The following is an 18730-nucleotide window of genomic DNA, read 5'->3' on the forward strand; positions in this document are numbered from 1 at the left end:
CCTAGATACATCCTATTAGTCAAGTTAGGCCAGACAGCAAATAATGACACAACCACGATATTTTGCTAGTATATATGGAGTGTAATACTCTGTGGTGTGCTAGTATATATGGAGTGTAATACTCTTAGGTATTGTGCTAAGAGATTTACATAAATTACATCAGATACCCTTACAGATACCTATACTACAGATGAGAAAACTGAAGTTCAAAACTATAATGTTTCTTGTTCCATGTTACAAAGCTAATCACTAGGAAGCCAAAAAGCAGAGCCCAGTAATCCTTAACCATTGAGGTTTCTTCTTCTACTATGAATCTGACTACATGGGCTTACTTATAAAAAATCATTGCTGGTATGCAAAACACATTTTTATTAGGGGTAAGCCATTTTAGGATTTTAAGTTCAATAGTATTTGAATTATCTATAAAAATATTATTTTATTTAAGAGTTTTTACATTGTATAAGATTGAAGAAGGCTGGCGATCAACCAACAGCTGTGTTCCAGCCTGTCCTTTTCAGTTTCAGAGCATGTAATCTTAAATAATTTGTGTACAGTTGACAAATCCCATCTCTTAATTGAAAAAAAAAAAAAAAAGTCTTCCTGCATTCCGATTACAAATGAAGGAGAGAGATTTAAGTCCATTGAAAATGAGATTAGAATGCAATAGTAATCAGACCTTTCTTCACTGGTGAGTGAGGAACTTCCTCACTATCATTTATAGTCCATATCACACTATAGATGAGACATTTACTTATTTCTTCTTCTTTACATTAGTCTAAATATTAAGAGGAACTGATTAAAAACCAGGGTTGGTGTAAGCAGGTAGAAAATTAAGCTGTACCACATAATTTTCTGATTCTCATAAATCAAGAACTGGGGAAAGGAGGCTTAAATATATGTGTAAGTTCTTACCAGGGTGGATAAGCTTAAATGTTTTGACATGATTTAGAAGGTATTTAAGATACTTATATCTTGGAAAATGGCAAAATGCCATTTTTAAGGTAATGTGGGATTGTTCTTACATTTAGTTTTCTTTTGCTCATCACCAAGTGATGTCTGTCAGTGGCCCTATCTGGTTTTGTAGCTGTGAAACTATTCTTCTGTCTTAAATGCTACACAGCTAGCACAAAAGAACTCTTTAGTATCCATGATAACAGAGTATGACCTTTAATTTATCAGAGTGCATTCTGTATTTTGTTATCTGCTTGTCCCTGTTGCTTTTTATTTCTTGTTGCTAGTTTTTGATATGATACTCCAGGCTCTTTGCATTAGGACCTCAACAACATAGAAAGACAAGGGAGAGCGTGTAAATCACTGTTCATTCCCCATAGGCGATGAGATCCAAGGATCACAAGGTGACCTCTACTTTTAATTAATCTGATACACCAATATCCAAAGTAAAATTTTTGAATGTAAGTAGCTAATAAGAACAAGTGCTTCTACAAATATTTATATAAAGGCATACTTAGGGGGCACCTGAGTGGCTCATTTAGCGTCTGACTTCAGCTTAGGTCATGATATCCCAGCTCATGGGTTTGAGCCCCGCGTGAGGCTCTGTGCTGACTGCTCAGAGCCTGGAGCCTGCTTCACATTCTGTGTCTCCCTCTCTGTCTGCCCCTCCCCCTGGGTGTGATCTCTCTCTCTTTCTCTCTCTCTCTCAAAAACAAACAAACAATTAAACAAATAATTAAAAAAATTAAAGGCCTACTTAGTTTAATTCAACGTAACGGGGGGGGGCGGTGAGCACAAAGAGAGAAATTTCTTAACCCAGTTAGATGTGAACTAAGCTTCTGATTTCTTCCTCAAAATAGTGTTGAACTCTACAGTAGACAGCCTATGGCCTTCATAGCAGTCTCTCAGGAAGATATTGTTTAACTGGATACAAAGGACTGCTGTGGTTTAACTGGATAGAAAAGGAGCTGGGGTATCATCAGAAACATTAGTCTTGAACAGACATTGCCCTACTTGAGCAGTCTGTGCTCTCTCCAGCTGTTTAAGTGGGCTGAATGATGAGGTACTTGGGTTGTACCACCCTCTCTTTGTAGAGCAGTACATTAACATACTGTATTTAATTTATAGAAAATGATGCTTTGATTTTGTAAGGAAATGGTGGGAGCAAAATTGAAATATCTGTAAACATAGTATCAATATGAAAGTAAAATTTGAAAAAGATTATCCATAAAAAGATCATCCATAGGATGGAGACATCCTAACCCAAATATTTTCATTTTTTTTTGCATATTGCCCTCTAATTTTTGCCAACTTTCATCATATTTTATTAGTGGTTTTAACATTGTGTGTATTACATTCTTCACATGGTAGAAATATTTGAACTATTTTCATTTGTATTTACAATTAGTTTGAGACTCAATATATTCTGCTAGAAAATATATTTATTAAAATAGATTTAAAGCTGGGGCGCCTGGGTGGCTCAGTCGGTTAGGGATCCGACTTCGGCTCAAGGTCATGATCTTGCGGTCCGTGAGTTCAAGCCCCGCGTCGGGCTCTGTGCTGACTGCTCAGAGCCTGGAGCCTGTTTCGGATTCTGTGTCTCCCTCTCTCTCTGACCCTCCCCGTTCATGCTCTCTCTCTGTCTCAAAAATAAATAAATGTTAAAAAAAAATTTAAAAATAGATTTAAAGGTGTATAGCTTTATGAAATTGAAAAGAAAAATCAATCACCAACCTTTTGGGATTGATATCCCCACTACAACACATTTTTATCTAGCTATTATTTCAATAAAATGTAGACTGTGATATAGGTATAATCCTTTGCGTCCTGTCACACCTTCTGTGTCTTTCTAGTCCATTGTCCTCTCTGAACTTCTGTGGAAACAACAGTTCAAATAGTGGTTAATTAGATACCTATGCCAATTTATCTATTATCCTGACCTTTCATTTAACTTTCCTCACTCTGCCCCTCATGACTCCCCAAAGTGGAAGCTCTTTGACAACAGGATCTATGTGATGGATTGATGTATGCCTGACATAGTCAGTGCTTATGTATTGACTTCATTGAGTCAGATTGCTTTCCTAATGTCTACCTAAACTGTACTAATGAAACAAGGCATTTAACTATTGGAACTAGAGAAGGAAGGTGAAGTCTTTTGTATACATGAGATATGTCTAGGAATGGTAAATGTGGGTACATGCATTGGGTTATTGATGAATGGCATTTAAGCACTGGGTCCTTCAAGATGTGTCAAGGGGAAGCAGAGATAAGAGGTGAGCAGGGAAGAAAAAAGAAGGAAATATGAAGTCCAAGCAAAATTCACTTTAGCATGTTGCAGAGTCCCATCCCTCTTCCCACAAGCCAACAAAACACAGTGGTCTTCTCATTCATGACTAGGACCCTCTCTCCTTTTCCAACTTGTCTCTTGAGAGGGTAAACATCAAAAAAGCTGTGAACTTGGTGGATTGTTATGCCTGGAGCTGTTCTTATAGGTAAGGGATTAAGATCAAGGATGCCTGGGGCATTTTATGTCTCAAGTGGCTTGCGTGGCAGGGCATCCTCATAAAAGGAAAATGAAATACTGCTTCTCACTGGGATCTCAACTTGTAGTAGATCTTAGATTGCTTTATTTACCTGCTTCACTATCTTAATCTATAAAGTAGATTATATCCTCCTGATAAATCCTCAAGGATTTTGGAAGATTACTGATTTTGTGCACCCAAGAGGGCAGTCTCACGCCAAACTTCACAAGGCAGAACCTTTATAAACAGGACCATGACATTTTCCATTATACAAGAGAGTGCCAAAAGGATTAAAAGGAAGATGTTGGACCTTTACCTCTCAGGCTGCTTGAGACTTTTTTTTTTTTTTTTAATAACTATTCTGAGGCACCTGGGTGGCTCAGTTGGCTAAGCATCTGACTTTGGCTCAGGCAGTCTTCTCACGGTTTGTGAGTTCGAGCCCCGCATCAGGCTCTCTGCTGTCAGCACAGAGCCCCCTTTGAATCCTGTCTCCCTCTCTCTCTGCCCCTCCCCCACTCACATGCTTGCTCTCTCTCTCGATCTCTAAAATAAGCATCTAAAAATGCTTAAAAATAAAAATAAAAAATAACTATTCCATGGAATAGCTTAGGAGTCAAATATACCTGGGTTCAAATGATTCCTCCATCTATTTTGTATGACATAACACTAGTTACATCATCTATTTGAGCCTCATTTTTTTAAATCTGTAAAATAGGGGTGCCTGGGTAGCTCAGTCGGTTGAGCATCTGACTTTGGCTGAGGTCATGATGTCACAGTTAATGGGTTTGAGCCCCGCATTGGGCTCTGGACCGAAAGCTCAGAGCCTGGAGTCTGCTTCAGATTCTGTATCTTCCTCTCTCTCTGCCCCTACCCTGCTTGTGTTCTGTCTCCCTCTGTCTCTCAAAAATGAATAAACATTTTAAAAAATTATAAAGTAAAAGATACATGTACTTAATATGAGGACTAAATGAGATAGCCTATATGAGTCAATAGCACAATGCATACATAAAACATAAAAGTCACTCAATGCATTATTATCCTTTTTTCAGATAGTCTTGTATTTTCTCTAACTCCTTTACCTACAGACCACTTTCATACTTAAAAAGTGGGTTTTTAAAAATACATGAAACTTGGGGCGCCTGGTTGGCTCAGTTGGTTAAACGTCTGACTCTGGCTCAGGTCATGATCTCGCAGTTTGTGGGTTCAAGCCCCATGTCTGGCTCTGTGCTGACAGCTCAGAGCCTGGAGCCTGCTTTCGATTCTGTGTCTCTCTCTCTTCTCTGCTCCTCCCCCACTCATGCTCTGTCTCTCTCTCAAAAATAAACATTAAAAAAATAATAAAATAAAATAAAAATACATAAACCTTAATTGTAGGCTTACTAGTTTGTTTAGTCCTATTGTCAGAAAAGAAGCACTTTTAAATGTTGGTGGTTATATGTTTGTAATTACATGGGGTCTTAAATGTCCAGATGACAATCTAAATCTATCACTATTTTACATTAGTCATGAATCTAGTCTGCTCTCATGGCTAGAAGATCTATAATTTCTACCATCTGATGTTGTGGAGATCCAATTCTGTGTCATTTTTACCTTGGTTAAAGGAAAGACATTTTCTTTGCAACCAATTGTTATATTTATTGATGGACTTTGGAAAATGTTGGTGGGGGAGTCTACAATCCAATTAATTTTCAAGAAATCACCCACCTAAAATCACTCTAGAAAAAGATATTCTTGGAAATTATACATATTTCTGAAGATTCATTGAGTCTAAGACTATGTCTCTCCCATATGGTTCATTAGAGAATGGAGGTACTTGCAGAAATTTCTTCCTGATCAAATCAACTATCAACTATCCCTACAATTAGAAACAAAGGATCCAAAGTTGGTATTAATTTCTCTGCCAATATATTTGCACCATAGTGGTCCCAACTTCAAGTTACATGCCATTGGCTTATGTTTAAGCACAAAACATTTTATGTAAGACACTTCCTTTGGCCTATTGTCAAAATCGTGATTGATGAAAGAGGAACAAGATTAGGGAGTCATAAATGGAGTCATTTTCCATTGAGCAATCATTTATCAAGTTGTTACCCTGTGCTCAGCATGTGCTATGCACAAGGTATATAGCAGTGAACAGATGTACTGGATGTAACTTTTGCTTGCAAGGAATCTAAAATCTCGAATCAATTTCATCATGATTATAGATACTGCTACTAAGTGTTATAACAATGCATAATGGAAAGCTCTAAGCTAACTAGGTGGAGGGGGTGCACAGGGAATGCTTCCTCGAGAAACATCTAAGCTGATATTTAAGGGAAAAATCAATTGGCCAGACTCGTGTGTGTGTGTGTGTGTGTGTGTGTGTGTGTGTACATGTGTATTTACACTGGGAGTGGGTGAGTATGTTAGGATACACAGATACAGGAAGCTTGCAAAGCAGATAAAATGGCATCTTTAAAAAGAATTAGCTCTGCTAAAGGAATTGAAAGAAGTGCAGAGTGACTAGAATTTAAAGAATTAGAAATAAGTGGTTCAACATGAAGCTGGAGGAGGCAGGAGACAAATTGATGCATATGCACATATCTTAATGATATAGCAAACAATGTAATACACAGACAACTATTTTCTTTTTTTTTTTTTTTTTTTTTTTTCAACATTTTTTATTTATTTTTTTTTGGGACAGAGAGAGACAGAGCATGAACGGGGGAGGGGCAGAGAGAGAGGGAGACACAGAATCGGAAACAGGCTCCAGGCTCCGAGCCATCAGCCCAGAGCCTGACGCGGGGCTCGAACTCACGGACCGCGAGATCGTGACCTGGCTGAAGTCGGACGCTTAACCGACTGCGCCACCCAGGCGCCCCAACAGACAACTATTTTCATTAGAATAGCTACATTCTTTCACAAGTGTGTTCCTCAAAGTATCTATGATGTTCAGAATCTACTTATTTGAAACATTACCAGCTAAGTTAGGTATTACTGTATTAGAATGGTTTGCAAAGCCATGAAACATATGGCATTTAGTTGGAAATTATGTGATAATGTTGCTTTTAAAACTGGAGTAATTTTACATAACTATGTTAAACGTTTACATCACTTTGTGGGTCTAGGCATATCCAATGGCATGTTCTCAGTTAAGAACAAAAGATCTAAAAACAAACTCCTATTCTTCTCTGGAAGTATATACAGCTTTTCAGAATGCTTTTGTGTTTCCTTTCCCAAAGTTCAAAACTCAGGAAAAAAAGAAGGCTTCAGAAGAAGCAAGTATCTTTGTTTTTACTTTCATATTACTTTGGACAAGTGTTGGGTTCATAGCATTGCTTTCTTTTTATTTTTTTTCCCACAAGTATATTACTTTGTCATACCGAAACTGACAGTTTTGTTTCTGAGGAGAAATTACACATCAGAGGTGAAGATTTATGAAAATGAGAGGAAAAAAAACTATGTATTAACAAAGTTCACATAGCTTTTCTCTACTGACCAGTAGTCATAAAAATATGATTACAATTTTATTTCTCTTTGTTCTTGGAGTCCCACAATGAAATTTAGCTACAAGTCAAGGATTTGAATTTTATTACTCCTTGCTCCTTACCTTGATTCTTTGAAATTAATTTTGTTTCCTTGAAGTCTGAGGGTTTATACAAAATTAATATTCTATAATATGACCAAGTATTATTGGTTAGATAAGAAAATGAGGGGCGCCTGGGTGGCGCAGTTGGTTAAGCGTCCGACTTCAGCCAGGTCACGATCTCGTGGTCTGTGAGTTCGAGCCCCGCGTCGGGCTCTGGGCTGATGGCTCGGAGCCTGGAGCCTGTTTCCGATTCTGTGTCTCCCTCTCTCTCTGCCCCTCCCCCGTTCATGCTCTGTCTCTCTCTGTCCCAAAAATAAATAAAAAACGTTGAAAAAAAATTTAAAAAAAAATTATTAAAAAAAGAAAAAAAAAAAAGAAAAAAAAAAAGAAAATGAAACTATCTGGGATTCAATCAAAATAAAGAATGTTGCAGTCTAAGTCTGAATGATCAGATTTTCCTTTTTATTCTTCACCCCTGGAACCTTGTTTGAAATATCCATTACATTTAGCACTTTATATCTAAATGGCCATTCCAAATAGAGCTTGCACCTAGACATTGATTCTGGTGGTAGGAAGCCTAGCTTTTGTCAAAAATACTGAATCCTGAAACTAATATAATGTTTGTATTAATTACAGTCCAATTAAAAATTAGTTAATTAAAAAAACACTGCATTCTTTTGCAAATCAAAGAAAAATAAACCTAAGTTTTACATATTATTTCATTGCTTGGAAATTACTTCAACAGAGAAATGAATGTCACTGGTGACATTTTCAGTGGAGGTTACCAACATATTTAACCCACATAAAATCCGCTGGAAGAAAAAAAAAAAAAGATAAAAGGAAAACCTCATTCTACCTTTAGAAGGTAGGGTGAAGTTAGGGTGAAGGAAGTATGTTTTAACTATTCGATGAGAAGTTCTGTTATCATAAACTAATTTATAGTCTCAATAGATTGCTCTGTTGATCTGTATGCTTTTTAAAAAGTTAAATTCTTCTTGGACTCTTTAATGATTCTAAAATGAATAGATCTTTTATAAGTGGGTCATTATTACTATATCATTACCTCTGATTTAGGAAACTTAAAGATGAAAATAGCTTCCTCCAAAGATTCTCTTTGACTTGACTGGAGTATTCAGGTACATTCCACTGATTTTTAATCTCTCCTGTCATTATAAGCCTCTTCCTTTGACCATGCTCAGAAAGACAATGTAATGTTTCTACACATCTACATGTTTGGTATTAGATCCCAACCCTTTCCATAGGAAAGAACAGGTCATTGGAAACTATATTTATCTTTGACCTTTCCCAATCAAATTGCTTGTTTTATGTCCTTAAATACTGCATGCAAAGTTTAGATGTATATCAAACTATGGCCAGGATTAAAAACGAACACAGTCATACCAAATTATAGATTGTTTTGCAAATAACATATCATTATGAATTTGTGAAGAAATAAAATGGATTTTGAGCAATTTCTCAAAATAATATACCTCAATAATGACTTTTCATATGAAGCTTGTTAATTAAAATCATGAGATTTATTCTCATGATTAAATGTAGGCTTATTCCTGGTGAACCTAAATAATCTGAACTATTTTATACCAGTGGAACTCATCTGTCAGAAAGACATCATCACAATACTCTATTCAGATTTGTCTTTGGTTGATAGTGTATTAATATATAATTTTGTCACGAGAAGTCATTAATCTTTTATTCTAGTAGAAGAACAAAGAATCTGGAAACTAAAGTAAACATATATTGAACACAGGGTGCCTGGGTGGCTCAGTTTTTCAAGCGTCCAACTTTGGTTCAGGTCATGATCTCACAGTTTGTGGGTTCGAGCCCCATGTTCTGAGCTGTCAGAACAGAGCCCAGAAGCTGTCTCAGATTCTGTGTCTCCCTCTCTGCTTCTCTCCCACTCATCCTCTGACTCTCTCTCTCTCTCTCTCTCTCTCTCTCTCACTCTCTCTCTCTCAAAATAAATAAACATTAAAAAAAACTTCTCTTTAAACCGTGTATTGAACTGAAATGAGTACCATCTGATTTCCCATCCATTACTTCAACAAAGACTAAAGTCTGTCATTTGATTTTAAAGTCAAATTTCTCTTAAAAAAAAAAGTCTCTGAACTAGAAGGCATCTGATAGTCATGGTTGATGGGATTGTATGACCCTGTTCATGTGGCTACCTTTTTAAAAATTATCACATCTTTTTATACCTATTTCTGCTGCCTACTCATTTTTCTCTTTGTTGTTGTTGTTAGTTGACCTTTGTTATTCATTGGAAATAATGGTGTTTTTATTGTTTTAGCTGACTCTCATCAAGGATCTTTAAAAGCTATTGTTGACTTAAATCATGTTATATCCAATAATGATAATTGCTCTGAGTGCCAAAGGTATGAGAGAAAATTGCATTTACCTGTGTATATATGCATTAATGTGTTTTTATGTGCTCTTTTTCTAAGTTATCAAAAAAGAATATACAAAGCTATTAGTTCTCTCCACCTGTCTTACTTAGGGCTTTTCTACTTCCCTTACTATAATAACTATGATTACTTATTTTGTGGCATGAAGCAGTTATTATTAAGCAAATAATGAACTGATTGTATAGATGTTCAAGTCAGTGACCATCATTAAAAGAAATAAAATTATAAATGAAATATGTGATATCTCATTTAGAAAGTCAAAGGGAAGCTCAGCTATGTGCGATTTATTCTCTGGGCAGAGTATTTCCTTTCTTTTTCTTGTGAATGTTGTTGGGCTCTAGGATGAGATAATGGTTCCATGGAAGCTGTGAGAATTGAAAAAAAAAAAGATTTCCTTCACCACCTCAATCTACAGATATTTCACAGGAAGTTATATGATAGGTATTGTGTTCCACCAAGAATACAACAATTAACACCACACACAATACCTGACCTGATGGAACTTCAGAGTTCAGAGGAAAATATTTATTGAATATGCAATTATAAGGTCAGTGCCTATTTCCAAAGGGCATGTATCAGGTGCTAGGGAAACATGCAGTCAAGTGTCCTAATCTAACTTGATGACAGCTAGGAAACACCTCCTGAGGAAATAATGCTTTTATCAAGAAGATTCCATTAATGAGTCATGTTTGGCTAAGAAAAAATGGAAATAGGGTGAGAGTGAGGAAGAGTATTTCAAATAAAGGAAGCTACAAGTGCAAAAGCCTAGAGGAAAAAGGAGAGCTTTAGAAGAATTGAAAGAAATCTCATGAGGACGCAAAGAAGATGGCAAGGCAGTAGCAGTCACGAGATGAGGAACAGGAGGTAGTAAAGGACTAGATCATGGAAGTACTCATAAATATCATCAGGGGTTCGCGATTTCATACTAAAGGCAATGGTAAGGGTTATAATAGACAAATGAAATGCTTAGATTTCAGCTGACATGTGGAGAATGGGTGCAATTGATTGCAGGGATGATGCAGAGCGGTCTGTTAATATCCTGTAGTAGTAATTGGGCAAAAGGTGATTTGGAGCCTAAATTTGGGTGGTGTCTGAGGGAATAATGAATCATTTCTTATGATGGGAACACTCTGGCATGAAGAACAGCATAAGGAACCACCTAATTACAAAGTCATCAGGAGAGTTATAACAATGTGAATTGATATATGAGTGTTGGCAGACAAAGAAGTTAATAGAGTAAAGGATATGTGTTTTTGAAAAAGTATTTCATGTTTGCCTATCAAATTATGCACATAAAATGTGTTGATCACATAAATCACATATAAGCCAAAAACACATATTCATCATTCATCACACTGCCTTAAGATAACCAATATCATATTTTAGTGTATTTTACCAAATATACATGTATGTAAGCACACAGACGAGAACACAAATTGCACACTCTTTTATTTTTTTTATTTTTATTTTTTTAAAAAAGTTTTTAATGTTTATTTATTTTTGAGAGAGAGAGAGGGAGAGAGAGAAAGCACGAGCCGGGGAGGGGCAGAGAGAGAGGGAGACACAGTATCGGAAGCAGACTCCAGGCTCTGAGCTGTCAGCACAGAGCCTGATGCAGGGCTCAAACCCACGGACCAAGATCATAACCTGAGCCAAAGTCAGACGCTAAACCAACTGAGCCACCCAGGCGCTCTAATTGTACACTCTTTTAAAACAAAGATAGGCTTGGAATTTAAGCTATTTGTATCCTTGTTTTTGTTGTTGTTGTTATTTTCTTTTTTTTTTCTAGATTATCAATATACTAAAAATATCCCATAGAATAAAATGTATTTTATAACTTTTTAAATGATTACATAATATAAAGAAATACATATCAATGTTTTTATTAAACTATATTTGGGACCACTTTGATGTTTACATTCTTTTTTAAAAGTTGAGTATATTTGACACACAATGTTAACATAATTTCAGGTGTAAATTTTAAATTAAGTACTAATATTACATTTTAAATTAAGTACTAATACATGAAATATTTTAGTCAAATAGACATTCAAGGGACAAATTGATAAGATCTAAATGATAGTTCTTTTCTAGTTCTCTAAAAGCGCGTGACCAATATAATGGCGGGTTTATTATGGTAAGTATAGTATATAGTAAAAATAGTATAAGACGCACTTACAAATATTCTGAGAAAAAATTATATCTATTATTTTCTTGAGCAAAATGCTCCATTCCTTTCTTGTCAGCAGTACTACCTTTCAATGTTTGTTTCTCCTCTGAGTTTTCCTCTGAGCTTTTGCCAAGACATCTTAGCTCAAATTCCATGTTAGTTAATTTTCACAGAATAGAAAAACTTGCAGTATTCACAATTGAGCACTGAGATGGCAGCTTGGATTCTTCCTAAGTGCGTTATAGATCAAGAGTACATTCATCTATTTGCAAGCATTATTCAAGGTCAGTTTAAACTGTGCTTCTATCAGATAATGTTTTGTTCAAAGAAGCGAGGCTCCCATGTAGTTTGAATCTTTGAGCTAGGAACCACTGTTTGTGGCTTGTATTTGTTCCTTACACTGTCATGCCTTTAGAATAGTTTAATAAAAGCAGATACTTGAGAATAAAAAAAAAAACATTTTTTTTTCAAATGTTATACACTTCAGCATGTTAAGCTTTAAGTGGAACTGAAGGACACTCAACTGAAGTCACTTTTGTCAAAGCCTTTTCCTATAATAACAAATTTGGATGATGCAAGATGTATTCCCTTGTGATGTCCAAGTGATTGATAAATCAATTTGTGTGGAATATACAAAAACTATTCAGACTTTGTGGTTTCCTTAAATGAGATGAATAAGAATTTCTATTTTCTGAATAGGACATAAAGTATTCTAGGCCTATTTTAGATGCATCAGTGTGCCAAAAGATGGTTTTAAGTTTGGTGTTCATAAATTTCTAATCTGGAGTAAGAGGTTGAATGTATTTTGAAAACTTAAACCTGTTTCACCTGAACATGTTTAACTAGTTAATAAGAAACATCAAAAAGACAAAACCCTGAGATCAATGGTCATTTTTTTGTAAAGCTATTATATGCTGTTTAAATTGGTTGTTCGGGTCTGTCTATAACATAAGTTCAATAACCTAGCTCAAATGCAGATTTCTAATTTTCAATTAACATAGGAATAATTTTGTTTGCTAAAATAAAATAAATGAATGAATGACAAGTCTGAAACATGAAATGTTCTAGGTAGAACTTTTTAAAATTCCAAATTTCAAAAAATCATGTGGCAACTGTATAGCTCAAGCTTTAAGTATTAACTTTTAACCTTTGACCTTACAGATTTTAACCAATGAAATGTCTCTTTAAACTTTAAAGGAAACAATGATAACGAGCGCCTGGCGATTGCTAGACAGCGAATTCCATATCGACTTGGTCGAGTAGTTGATGAATGGCTACTCGACAAAGGTAAAAAACATTGATTAAAACTTCAAATAAAAAAATAATTTGAACATAACCAAGTAGTACTTCATTGTAACACTAATAAACATAAAAAATAAATTTTCCGTAAAACTAAATTAAAAACAAATTTAAAACAGTAAAATGTAGATAGTAATATTTGCATACCTTGTATAATAATTTCTATACATTTTTAGACGTACCAGCTGTTTAATAATCTTACCCTGTTAACTTAAGGTTAAAGGGACTGTTAAATATAATCCACTAACTCAATCTATGAAGGTACTCACAGCAAGAATTAACCCAAAATGATAAATCATTCATAGATTATATTACATGTTCCAGCCTCTAAATTATTAACTAAAATATATGTAGTTCTGATATCTTTATTATGGTCCTGAAAAAAAAACAAAACAAAAAACAAAACCAAAACAAAAAAACTCTTGGTTTAAACTCTAGGCATCTTAAATAGTGGGCAATATGGATTGCCAGTCAAAATGAAGTCCCTTTAACGTTTGCAACCTTCTAAGAGCATTTGAGAACAAGCCCTAATTAAAACTGAACTTAAAGTTGTGTGCATGCTTTTTATGAGCAGAGAGCAATCTGCTAAAACCGGATACTCAATTTGATGATATTGGTACTGTTGCTGAGGATTGCTGTTTGATGGAAATGTGCCATGATTTCTCCATCGGTTTGTGTATCATTCCTGAAGCCGCTTTTTACATCTGAAGCTATTTTTTTTTTCATTTTGTTTTGTTTTAATAGACTTGCTGAAAGCCAATCAGAAAAGTATTTTTGGATTTTTTTTTTTTTTTGTCTCCGACATGCTTAGTGTAAACCATGCATTTCTTTTCAGTGTGATTGCCGGAAAAATAGAATAATTCAAATAACAATGGACTATATCTTCAAAAAATAAACATTTTCGAAGACTAGTGTATAGATACATGTGGCCATTACATGAACTATGAAATTTTTATCATAAATTTAAAATTAGATTTAGCTGCTTTAGATTAGTTTATGCCAGTGTTAATTTTAGAATGACAAATACTTGAAACATTAGCTATCTCACATTTTTTTTTAATTTGACAATTTAGACTTAAGAGACCAACAGTATAAGATCTTGATGTAAAAGGGAAAAGGGATCCACTAAAAACTGATTTATAATATGTATCTTTGATTGGTCTTTTAGCAAAAACACTACATTTATGATAAGTTGAGAATTTACAAGTATTTGCCAATGATTATGCATTTCATGGACACCTCATTTATAAGCAATGAATTATGAGTCAAATGCCTCTCTTATAGTTTATTGCTCTCATTATCCACCCCATGAAAGATCTGTTTTATCATCCTTTGTAGAATGTAGAGTTCACAATCAACATTTTTGCATGTATGTAATATTATTTTTACAGGGCGTCAGCTCACAATCTTCAATAGCCAAGCAACCATAATAATTGGCGGGAAAGAGCAGGGCCAGCCCTTCCAGGGCCAGCTCTCTGGGCTTTACTACAATGGCTTGAAAGTTCTGAATATGGCAGCCGAAAATGATGCCAACATCGCCATAGTGGGAAATGTGAGACTTGTTGGTGAAGTGCCTTCCTCAATGACAACTGAGTCGACAGCCACTGCCATGCAGTCAGAGATGTCCACATCAATTATGGAGACCACCACAACCCTAGCTACTAGCACAGCCAGAAGAGGAAAGCCCCCTACAAAAGAACCCATTAGCCAGGTGAGTACGTGGATTTCATTCCTTTGTCTGGGAACTTTGGTTATGAAAGTAGGCTTTTCTGCATAGGTGTCTTTTCTAAAATGGGATTGTTTCTGACCTTCGGTGCTATGGCTGTCTTTCAGTCTTGCTTAGCATAATGTACTCAGTTTGAATGTGAAATGTGTATAGGCTTTTAATCTGAGATTTGTCGATTTTTGTAAACTGCTTTGTGTTGGTTTTGTTAGCTACTAGCTGGTAGTCTTGATTAATAACTTTGGTCTAGCCCAAGCTGAGGGGATTGTCTGCTAATTGCACAGGGTTTTCACTTTTTAAGTTAAATAAACAAGTAAATTAGTGAAGTACTTGAAGGGCCTTGTTTGTTCAGGCTCAGGACATCATCAAAATAAAGCAAATTTGAAGAGAAATCGCATACAAAACTTCTATTATATTTTAAAGTGTCAAAATTTTGAATTGATAGCCTTCTGGTTCTCATGATGAATAATAAGGCTACCCTTTTACTGTTGTTGACATGGTAAATTTTTATTCTTCCCTTCAAGTTTCTTCTGACTGGTCTAAAAAGTGAAATTGACATGAAGCAGATTCATAGGAGAAAAAAAAACCCTTTAATTATTTGTACACAGTCTCAAGAATAAAATTGAGATCCAAATAAATGACTAAGGCAGGCAGCTTTTATACTTTTTTAGCCAAAGGAACATAAACCTGTAAGAAATTTACAGGGCAAAAAAGAAACCCTTAAGTTTTGGAGCTTCAATTAGTAAGGAATTCTAAAGGGATTTGGACTGGGGTAATAATTTAGTAAAAGTAACAAGGTTTGTTTATATAGCCTTCTTGGCTCTGTATTCCCAATGTCTGGTGATATGGATGTCTCTTTACTTCCTGGTACAGAGAGGACACCTTTCGTATGGAAGATTTATTTTCTGCTTTCTGAAGACAAAGGGGCATCCTAGTGTTCTTGCGCTGGGTGTTCCTTAGGTAACTCTAATTCAGAATAATCACTGTACCTGCCCTTGATCCCCACACTGTCTATGAGAAAAATGCACTGTTAGTTTATCTGAAGACAAAGACCCAAAATATGGTACTTAAAAACTGTCTTAGGCTTACATACTTTGTATTATATGTGGTTAGCTGCCCTTACCTAGAATCCACTTCAATGAACCTATGTCTCATGTCTAAAGTTTTTGAAAAACAGAGTTTTAAATGCTAAACGTTTACAACTTAATGCAATCAAGGTATACTTAGTGATGGCCTACTGTGCATCAGGCATTGGCATTACATCAGTGAAGACTAAGGAAAAGAAATCTACCTGCCTCAGAGAGTGCTGTAAGAATATTACTAAAATGCTATTAAATGCTACTAGATCCCTATTGACATTTATAGTCTTTGTGTATATTCTGTTGTTATTTCTTTCAGAATTGTGTGTCTACTTGGCCTAAATTGTTTCCTTCTGTTTTGTTTTTAATAGCGAATGTGTGTCTCTTGTAGATGCCATATAAAGCTTTTCCAAATACATGATCCTAACTTTTATAGAAAACTTCATTCTAAAGAAACAAGAATGACAACAATTATTTTTACATTTCTTTTATTTCACGTTTTTGAGATACACCTAAGTGTCAAATTTGGAAAGAGAGTAGAAGAAAGTGAATTCTGTTCATATCAGCACGCTGTCTACTAATTAACATGTTTACCGGGGAAAGAAAAAAATAGATGCTGATTTTTACTTTCAGTAGAAGGAGCAAGAAGAACAGGATAGAAAGAGAGAAAATATATTAGAAGAGAGATAATAAAAACTTTATAAATTCTGTAAATTCATAAGGGTAGTATTGCATATTATGTGCCAATATGCACTTTCTCTCTGTCTGTCTCGTCTCTCTCTCTCTCCTTTTATTTTTTATTTCCATTTGACCATAAAGTACAATGAGCTGTCACACAGGGTATTCATCAATATATATTTATTGATCATTCTCCATGTGCCATACACTGTCCTAGGCACTAGGGGGGACATTAACAACAATGAACAGAAACCCCTGTCCTTAGGGAATATCCATTTCAGTAAGAATGTGTGGTCACATTATAATCTTTCTGTTGATTTTCTCTATCTTGTTTAGGTTTGTAAGATTGTTAATAATAACACTTATTCCCTTGAATAAAGACTTAACGACTTTAGAACTTTACACAGATTTATACATATCCAGCAGCTCCATTTGTTATGCTTTACTGATGCTTCATTAATGATTTGTTATTGTGATTGTTGGTTTATGATTTATTTAACAATAGGCAAATTATTGGGGCACCTAAGTGGCTCAGTCAGTTAAGCATCCACCTCTTGACTTCAGCTTGGGTCATGATCTCACAGATTTGACAGCCTGGAGCCCGCTTCAGATTCTCTCTGCATCTCTCCTCCTCTCTGCCCCTCCCCTGCTCATGTGTGCACACACTCTCACTCTCAAAATAAATAAATAAACATTAAAAAAACCCAAGAAACAAGTTAGTAAGGTGAATTTGATATACGAAAATGAAATACAATGCGACCTTTAGACTGTTTCTTTTATATAAAGTAATTCATAAGAGGACATTCTAGGATAACCAGAGTTGGAAAAAAGTATCAGAGATTTTTCTTTGTAGTCTTATTTCATCATTAAAGAAATTACTGATGCCTGAATTCCTAGGTAAACTTGATGTATCCCAAAATAAGAAAAGACTTACCAGCCTTTTCTAAAATGCATTTTATCAATTAGTGACTAGTTTTTATTAAGAAATTCTGTTTTTTAAGAAAACATATAAAATAGCTATTGCATTTGCAAGCTAAATACCTAGAAATAGGGAAATAAAAAGTTATGCCTTTTATAGTATTAATTAATGTAAAAGGAAAACACTTAACTACCCATTAATTTCCAATGAAATGTTTCTTTTATTATAAACTATTACATGTTTAAAGACAGCAGTGGTTTATAGAAGTAAATGATCTAATCAATTAGTGATTATTTGGTTCATTTGAGGAGGTATTGACTTAAATAAAAGATTACTAGGTTCATTAAAAACTAGATATTTTAAATCTTTAGATTTTTAGCAGACCAATAACTGCAATTAAATAATTTAGATTAATATGCTACAAATATTCAATTTTGCAGCAATGTTTTTAGGTTGTACCAATAGGTTTTAAAATTAGCTTTTATAATGATACCTATGTGATTTCAGGTAATAAGGTGTGCATATGGGGAAAAAAAAACTACTAAGGAAGAAAGGAAATTATATACTGTTAAGTAACACAGTAATTTGTTGCAAATTTTCTTTACCTCATAATTGATTTTTCAATTGCCTTTCAATTAAGAAGAGATCACTGTTATATGTAGAATTTAAACTGTTCACTAGAATTGTCAAAGCCCTAGAAGTTTAAATAATAAGACAGTGATTTATAATGCTAATTCCTGGACTATAACCTTTGACTCATTTTTGTAAATTGGATGAAGCATCTTCCTTTAAATCCTGTCCATAGTGGCCATATCTGCCTGCTTTTATCAACTGCCTTACTAAATTGTGCACCAAGAAGGGTCATTTTATTTTTCAAAAGCCATACCAGACTGTTTTCTCAATCAAAGTATATTTTCCTCAGTGATAACACTGAGCCACTTAAGCTACAATGGCAATGTACCTTGGGGTGATTGCATGTTTTAGAACTATGGAAACAGATTTTTGGTCAAGAAAAATTAAATTGGATTCACTTCAAATAGATGAGATGAGGTTTATTCAGCCATCCTGCAGGGCAAGTAGTGGGGAAGAAATGTATTTTCATTTTTTACAGAGTCAGAGAATTTTTATAAAATAGTACTCATCAAAATGTCATCCAATAGGATCTTGTTTACTTTCCTACTTAGAAGTAAATATGCTTTTAAAAAAAGTTTTTCCTCTGAGGGATAATCAAATTTGAAACTGATGTTTACTTTAGAAAGACATGATTCATATCATGAAATAATGAGGACATTTACCAACCCTTTTTGATTAAGTGGCATTTAAAAAAAATGTGAATATAATAATAGTACTTTTTATGTGCACTACGTAAAGTTCACAAAATTAATATCTAAATGTTTC

The 18730-nt window shown here is 34.8% G+C and overlaps 1 protein-coding gene across 24 annotated transcripts in view; it reads left to right on the forward strand.

The window, feature by feature from the left end:
- The window catches only part of NRXN1 (neurexin 1), a 1145650-nt gene that overhangs the window by 997964 nt on the left and 128956 nt on the right, over positions 1-18730 (forward strand). For 14 of the 24 annotated variants that reach the window (XM_058684123.1, XM_058684125.1, XM_058684128.1 and 11 more), the window contains 2 exons: positions 12832-12921; positions 14325-14644. In XM_058684123.1, coding sequence (XP_058540106.1) covers positions 12832-12921; positions 14325-14644 — 410 coding nt within the window. The remainder of the gene's footprint in view (positions 1-12831; positions 12922-14324; positions 14645-18730) is intronic. The other 10 variants (XM_058684135.1, XM_058684136.1, XM_058684138.1 and 7 more) reach the window with 1 other exon arrangement.

This window comes from Neofelis nebulosa, chromosome 9, assembly GCF_028018385.1.
Source record: "Neofelis nebulosa isolate mNeoNeb1 chromosome 9, mNeoNeb1.pri, whole genome shotgun sequence".
Lineage (NCBI taxonomy): Eukaryota > Metazoa > Chordata > Mammalia > Carnivora > Felidae > Neofelis > Neofelis nebulosa.